An 8,598-nucleotide genomic window follows, 5' to 3' on the forward strand; every position below is an offset into this window, starting at 1 on the left:
TTTATTCTAAACATCTTGAAGCCAGAATAATGTACTGCAGTTGTATCTGTACTGTTCTCCTCAATTATGATATTGTATTCTTCTCTGTAATGTGTCTGATTTTAGAACTCTCTCATATTAATGAGAAAGGAGAAAAATACAACATGGAAATATGAATTTAGCCCTTCTTTATCAGCATTCAGTTCTGTTTTAAAAGAAGTGTACTGGCATTGGAAAATGTTTTTATCGTAAGACCCAGAAAGGAAAAAGACAGAGTCCATTTAGAAAAGAAAGAACTGTTTACTTAAACAGTTATACAAAACAACCAAATAAAAAAAGTAGAAAGTCGTCTTTGTGTACTCCACATGAAAACACAAAAACACCTGTATTCCTCTCATTCTTCCTTTCTGTATCTCACTCTCTCTCACACAGACACTCACACTTCTAATCACCTGATTTGGATGTGCGTGAACTCAAAAAAAAAAAAAAAAAAAAACATTTTAAACACACACTGCTATGTAATGAGGATTTGGGCAGGAAACTTCTAGAAAATCTGTTGTGTATGACCGTTGTTCTCAACAGATTCAATCCGAGTCTCCCTCTTCCACGCCAACTGCTCCGACCGCTCCAGCCAGCTCTTCCTCACTTCCCTTGAGCCGGTCACCTGTGGAATGACACAAAAATGCCCAAAGACACAAACAAGCTATGAACATCAAGTATGTGCTTCACCAAAAACTCTTTTGTGCTCCCATGTCTGATTTGGCGATCCATAAAATGAATAGAATAGAATTTTCATTTAAATTGTGGATTTAAAAGACAAAACTAGTAATGTTAGGTCTAGTCTGTGCCAGAAGAGCATACAGAGACAGGAAGTCCATAAATGATGTCATTAAGGGATCTTTAGTGATTTTGATCCTTCTCAGCAATTAGCCTTACATCAAGCCCTGGCGGAGCTCAATGCAAAAAGGCTCTACAACTAGAGTTTCAATATATTACTGATAAAAGAAGTCGTGCAAAGATGGATTAATGCTTTAGTTATAGATTGAACATTATATTAGTGTCCGCGCCAAAGGGACGTTCTAACTTTCTTCTTGTTGTCAATATGTCACTTTAAATGCTCAAGCTCTTTCAAGTTAATGTTTTTATCATTCATCATCAGCTGGGGAGAAAAATGGCATCATTATTGTGTAGATTTGCAATTAGAACTGTCATTACGGTTATCATTATAGATATCATCCTTGGTGCAGTCATGTCATACTCACGTATAAGTTCAGCAATGGCTTTCTGTGTTCGCCTCTCTAATTTCTCAAGCTTCTTGGCAACATCCCTCTTTAGATCCCTATTACAAACACACAACAGTGAAGGAATGAAAATGTAAACTAAAATGGATCTCAGTGAATATGATGCATGATTGCATTTTAAGAGTAAAAATTAAAGCTTTGTACCAGTCTGGTTTTCTGGGGGCAAGATTGGCCAGATCCTGAGAACAAAAGTCAAGTGTGAAAAAAAAAAAGAGAATACGATTAGATTAAATTCAGGCAAGGGCTGCCCAGTGATTCTTGCACTGTTTGAGATGACACTTTTCCACTACAAAAGAAAATTAAACATAATGAGAAATAATGACATGTAAATAAGTCTACAAAGACAGAGCACACATACAGTGTAATTTGATTAACAAGCAACAACTGTTTTGAGCTGGTTCTTTTAATTAATTATTCAAAACAAGACTCAGAAAATTATAGGTTTGCAGCTCCTTCAAAATATTACATTTTTTTGTAAATTAATAATTTTATTTATCAATAAACTAATCAGAAGTGAAAGCAAAATACATTTATAATTTTACAAAAATATTATTTTTTTAAAAAAAAGGCTTTTTTTTCACTTGTCAGTAATCAAAGAACCCAGAATTAAGGTTTCCAACCTTGATAACAAGAACTGTTTTTAATAATTGAGCACCAAATGCAAATATCAAAATAACTTCTGAAGGATCACGTGACACTGAGGACTGGAGTAAAGGCTACTGAAACTGTAACTTGCACCACAGAAATAAATTACATTTTAAAATACATTAAAAATGAAAAAAGGTATTTTACATTGTAATACATTTTCACAATATAACTGTATTTTTGATCTAATAAATGCGGCACTGGTGGCTTCTTTCAAAGAGACTTCTTACAAAAACAATAAAAATCCTAATTATTCCAAAATGTGGACAAAATATCCCACTGGTGCTCTCCATATGGCATCATGTTTGAAAACTGAGACTTTGTATCAAGGGACAAATCCACTCACCACTTCCTCAATCACAGGCTCTGGGTTTGCAGCTTCCAGCTGGTCCTTGACCTTGTCCTCCACTACAGTAACATGAAACAAGACCAGTCAGACAGCCTGTAACCCAACACCTGATCACCTGCTCTAACATTATCACCCAGCATCACGATCACTAAACAGTCTGTTTGATTTGCTGGTTTAGACATTTGAAAATCTCATTTAAAGGTACAGCCAAGTAATATGTCTTGCAGGTAAGCCAGAAGAGTTCTCACCTGATGCAGGTTTTGCTTTGGGAACCTGTCGCTCCTTCAGCTCCTCGTCCTCCGGCGTGTAATTCCTCAGCTTCAGCTCTCTGCAAACATAATTCCAGGATTATGCAATGTACTCGGTTATAAACAAGTGTTTTGTCACTGCCCCATTATAACCTATTCAAGGATATATTTCAAAGGCGGTCACACAAGCAATCACAGGAAACCCCAGAAACCAGCAGGTGGCAGTGAAGATAAACATTTATTTTTTTTGGACCGTCAGCAGCTGGTGCTGTTAGATCACTGAATCCAGCGTGTGACAGCATCCAGAGTACATTTGCTCACCATGTGTACAAAGCATCCCTTCATCTTTGTAGCACGAGCTAATTAGCATGTAGCACCTGACTGTGTCTAGGGACTGCAGTCTCACAGCTGAGACAGGCCCAATTATGCCATTGCTCAACCAGCAGGTCTGTTAAAATCTTTGGAAGTTACAACAAAATTGGCTGCTGTACCTCCAGGGAAGCATAGAGGGTTCTTCACAGCTTGATCAACAGAAGATGCATGTGAAGGTTTCGTACAGGAGACTGAGAACTCGTTTTCATCGAATTGCTCACTGATTTGTCTCCAGAGATGTGTATCCATTTTGTCTTCAAGACATTGCAGAAGCTTTTCTTTAAAATGGTATAACATTTTCAAAACCAAAGTCCTGTGGTGCGACCAGCATTGATTAAATGATATCAAGGACAATAAATCAATTTTGCGACTTCTGTGACTTTTTCGTGACAAAGCAAGGTTAGTGCAACTTCTAAAATGTCATGTGGCGCGACTCTCCAAAAACTAAAGATTAAATCAAAATGATCTTTTCCTTGAAAAATATTCTTATGTGTTTTGAAACAATTATTAAGATCAGGAAAACATATAATAACCTTATGCTTTATGGTTACACCACCTGACATTTTTTAAACTAATAACAAGTTCTAGTGTAGAACTTAAATATTAGCATTATTTTATCTTATTGTAAGTGTATAAGCATTAAACGTATGCTTAAAATAAGAAACCAACAGGAAAAGAACAAATACACGTCCTTTTAAACTAGTCTTCTAAAAGATTATTTATTTTCCTTATCATGGACACCCTTATGTGTCACTGACCCGACTATAACAAGCCCACATTTATCACCGCTTGATCTATATGAGTGCAAGTACAGTCAAGCCATGTAATTAAATGGGCTGGGACCTAAGAGATTGTTATTGTCAGCTGTGTCATCATTCCTTTTCAATGCTCTTGGGTGTATGGTTATCAAGCTAAAGCATAATGAAATAGAAAAACATATCAAAAGCAGAGCATTGTGACCAATACCTTAATAATACTCAATTTCACAGCCAAATGCTATCAAGGCCTGGAAAAGCTGCATTAAATATTATGACCCCCAAACAAGAGCATTGAAGGGTTTTGGCAGAACACTCAAAAAAACAGACTGAAACAAAGAGTTGGGAACTCCTCCCTGTCCTCAGCTTTCCTGAAAAGACTTCCTGACCACCTGCTGGAACAATACAGGACCACTGGCTTTCCTCATCTACAGTAGAGCGGCCAAACAATCCAGCACTTTTAGAATGTCAACAGCTGTTTGTCAAACTCTAAGTGAGCATTTCGAACATCCTGGAGTCTTGAATAATTTGTGGCCAAGGCACCGAGCGAATTGGCTCGAACAGTATCCTGTTTTCTAATTTAATTACATACAGAAAGACGGATTAATGCTCAAGGGGAAAAGCGCTTGTGTTCAGAGGGACGGAGCTGAATTGAGGGCCTTGACAGTTTGGTGGAAGGTCTCTCGTTTCTCAGAGCTTGTAAAACAACCGAAGGGACCATCATCAGGCTTCCTTCAACCTAAAATAAGCAGCAGTGGTACAGTAAATCCTGACTGCTGACAAAACTCATTTAGAGTGAACAGAAATAACAAATATGATGTGGTAGGATGGGTTGCTTTGCTTGGGAAAATTCCAAGTCGAGTTGGACGTTTGACATTTGTCCTTCCACTTAAGCTGTGACTAAATACTATCTGGTAAGGGTGAAAGGCTGAGCTGCATTCAAAAGCAGAGCAGATATTCATTATCTGCCTCACCTCACTTCAGTATTTTGACGGCTTAAACAAAAACACATCAAGCTGTTGCCCAACAAAAGTGGTTGTTTCCACTTATTGAGTATGGAACTCAAGAACCAGAAAACACTTATGCACAATAAAGTACACTACTATTCAAAAGTCTGGGGTATGTTCATTTTTAAATGTTTTTAAAGTCGTCCTTTAAGTTCACGAAGGCTGCATTTATTTGATCAAAAATACAGAAGAGGTAATATTGTGAAATATTATTACAATTCAAAACAACTGCTTTCTATTTCAGTATATTTTTAAATGTAATTTATTGCTACTATGGCCTACTACTCTTCAGTGTCACATGATCCTTCAGAAATCATTTTAATGTGCTGGTTTGCTGACAAGAAACATTATCATCATCAATGTTGAAAATTGTCAGATTTGCTGTGCTGCTATTTTTGTGGAAATTGCAATACACGTTTTCAGGATTTGGCGAATCATCAAAATAATCATTTTAATAATTTTCTCTCCTGTCACTTTTGAACCAAAGTAATATTTTTAAGGTATTCATTTAATTTAGATTCATTCTGAATTTATTTTAATCATAAAAACAGACCATTAAATCACCTCTATGACTAGTTTATTCAAGTTTTATCATTATTATTATTATTATTACAATAAACTAAATTACAATAGAAACTGTTGCTTTGCTTTACTAAAGACAAGTAGATTATCTGTCAGTTATAGCAGCAAAGGAAATGTTAAAACAACAAGTGTCCTGGGTGGAGAATCACCTCTTATTGTTTCCAAACTGTGTTGCAATTTTAATAATGCATGTTTAAGGAGACACACCTTGAAAGATTCTCTGCCTGACAACCTTCAATATCCCCAAAATCTCAAAAACCCTCATAGTCACAAAATTATAGACCTGTTAAGTGTTAAATAAATTCATTCTGTTATTTACCCAGCCTCATGTTGTTCCAAAATCATTTTCTTCTAAGGAACCTCGAAACTATAGAGGTTTGAAAAGATGAATGAGCTCAAGTGAATGACACACTTTTTATTATGTGGACTATTACTTTAACATGTACAAAGGGAGATGTAGTCCAGATATTGGGTGATGATTGTTTAGGAACCTTTGTAAACTGTCAATGCCAAACGCCTCTTGAGCTCAGGGAGGGAAGCACTAGGGTTCTGTGAATCTGAACATTAACAATGGAAAAAAAAGCAAAGAGCTTAAGGCCTTGGCTTGAGCCTGAAATAGAACTGAGAGCGAGAGAGACCTTTACCTCACAGCCCTTCTTAATATCATGTAAACAGAGTACAGTTGTGTTATTTATGGTCCATTTAGAACAGGCAGTCTATCCAACAATGACTTATTTGGTTCTAAATGATAGAACTGAGAATTTAGTTTAAGTTTTTTTTTACCTGTGTCTGTCCTCCGCCTCAGAGTCTTCCAGAGCTCTTTTTCTCTCAGGCTCTCCATCCTCAGATGTCTGTCCCTTTAGTTTAATGTATTAAAAAAAAAAAACATCTGGTTAATGTAAGCAAAGAGACCAAATACTCATAATGTTCCAAGAAACAATGAAGCACAGAAAAGTTCTGATACACAAAGAAAGAGCCAAAGCTCTCATGTGCACATTTAAGGAAACTAACAAAAACAATCATATTCAAACAGGTTTAAATGGAACTCCCCAAGTTTTAAGTTAAACTCTTAAGATGCCAGGCATGCCAGTTACCACTGATTATAACTGACTTGTTCCTCATTATTCAAGGCAAACTTGCAGTTACAGTAATGTTATTGTTGCCCATATAGAGAGGACAAATTATCATTCCATAAACAGTTCATTTTTTAAATTTTATTCTGTAAATTACCAAAACTAAGCTTAAACTAGATTAAACTGGTTTGCTGTTCAAATTTTGAACAGCTTTACTGAATGGCAAGGAGTCACTGATGTACATTAAACAGGAAATCATTGTTACACATTAGTATAACACAAATTAGTGAAGAGCAGTATTCAAACACAAAATCAATTCAGGCGTAAGTTCTAATATTTTTTAAGCTAAACTTCCTTCTTTAGATAATAATAAATGTATTTAAAGACAAATGGTGGAAAGGTCAGAAGCTAAAATGATCAGAATGTATTTTCTTGACGTCAACTGATGCTAAATTGCTGATAAAACTGCAATAACAATAGTATAATAATATATGCAATGCTTTACTGTTATGCTAACTCGCTAACTAAAGTATGTTAGCCCGTGAACGCGCATTTGCCCTATGTCTTAAAGAAATAACAATTATTATCACACTCACTTGAAGTTGCCGGTCTCGTAGAGCTTTTAATCTTTCTTTTCTTTTTAAAGCTTGCTCTTGTAAAGACACCACAGGCTTCTCCATTATGAAAATAAAGCATGGGTAGCCGGATCGATGGATTTGTTATCGATTATGCAGTCTGTTCAGAGCTTGGTAGAAGAACACCGAACACATCGATTCCTCAACTTGTCAGACTTCAACATAATTAAACTAACGGTCAAATATGGAAATAATATATTTATATATAACATAATACACTATAATACAATGACAACGTAATTATAATATTACATGCCTTTCTATACAATAAAAAGTTAAATATAAATAATACATTCATCTGCAATGGCAGGCCTATTTAGATCATTTGATTATAGTGACACATGCAGGACTTTTCTTTTAATGTAAACATGAGCTCAGGATAATCATTTACATAGGCTACTTCATTATCATTTAATTTTCTTTTTTTCATGAAACACAAAAGATGATTCTGGAGCTCCTTTTTTCACATAAAGAACGTGTATGGTGATTTACAGGCTACATTAATATTTTAGCTAATGGCTAATAAGATAATAGTTTCATGTTTGTATTGGAAATCACTAAAGGGCTGATTTACAACACGCACACACACACACAAAGAAAAACTACACTTCTAAAAAAAGTGCAATGCAATAAAATCAACAGTTTACAACTTCATATAGACTTTAAAACATCGTAACAGTAAAATATGTAAGATAGATAACCAATATGCTACTATGCTCTGGTCTTAAGAATGAACAAGTAACATTTATGAAGATTATTCAGAGATCACAACTCATCTGAATAGAAAAAAATGACCCATACAAGTTCCCCAAACAGGAAAACAAACACCCCGATGACATGGTGTGGAATGTAGGGCATTGCCATGGCAATACAGCTGCCTCTAGGTCCATCCTCTTCCCAGTGACCAGTCACAAAGATGCACTTAGCAATTATATTAGGACTAATACAAATGCTGCATTATGACCCCCTCTCTTTTATTTGATTACTAAAATTAGTAAAAAAAAAAAAAAATAGCCTTTTTAATATTTTATTGTTTAAAGGCATCGTATTGTAGTAGATAGTGTGGGAAAAGGGGAAAATATGTGCTTTGATTTAGAAAGTATGTATTGTTTAAGTTGTGGTTTCTTTTAATCTACCTTCATCAAAAGCATATTGTTGTTCCAGTCAGGCACCAAACACAATAGACCCTTCAGAATGATGTTAAATATGGTGGTGTCATAGCACATGCAGTTAGAGACAAAAACAAATGTGCCAAATGAAAATGAAAAGATACGAAATTAGATCGTTCTAATTATTTACCAACACAAGTTTATTTGCATAGAGTTTGCATGCTGTCAAGGGATCCAATGGCCATATGGATCTTGAATCATTTAGAATGTAAAATAGTGATGTTTTACTCTAAAATGCTTGAGCTGTAAAAAAAAAAAAAAAAAAAAAACTCAAGTCACACTGTATTTGTGATTAAAAAAAAGAAGATAAAATATTAATGGCAGGCCAAAGGCATGTATTAGGGAAAGAAAATATAAAATATGTTAAATTTATATGCGTGTATGCTAATTCATCTAGATCCTGTTTGCTTCTAAATGGTGAAGTGAGAGTGTGTTTTGTGGAGAATAATAAATACTGCAGTGTGTTGTGTAGAAAGTGAAAAA

General features: G+C 35.2%; 1 protein-coding gene across 1 annotated transcript; it reads right to left on the reverse strand.

Annotated features, from left to right (window-relative positions):
• Nucleotides 1-152: 152 nt before the first annotated feature.
• Nucleotides 153-7,055, reverse strand: ccdc12 (coiled-coil domain containing 12). The gene is made up of 8 exons (XM_059567528.1): nucleotides 6,908-7,055; nucleotides 6,022-6,095; nucleotides 2,523-2,602; nucleotides 2,272-2,333; nucleotides 1,425-1,459; nucleotides 1,242-1,318; nucleotides 496-643; nucleotides 153-462 (listed from the first exon to the last, which is right to left on the reverse strand). Exons 1-7 carry the CDS (start codon nucleotides 6,989-6,991, stop codon nucleotides 564-566), a joined length of 492 nt encoding a protein of 163 aa, XP_059423511.1. The 5' UTR covers nucleotides 6,992-7,055; the 3' UTR covers nucleotides 153-462; nucleotides 496-563.
• Between the last annotated feature and the right edge of the window lie 1,543 nt (nucleotides 7,056-8,598).

Source organism: Carassius carassius, chromosome 15 (assembly GCF_963082965.1).
Source record: "Carassius carassius chromosome 15, fCarCar2.1, whole genome shotgun sequence".
Lineage (NCBI taxonomy): Eukaryota > Metazoa > Chordata > Actinopteri > Cypriniformes > Cyprinidae > Carassius > Carassius carassius.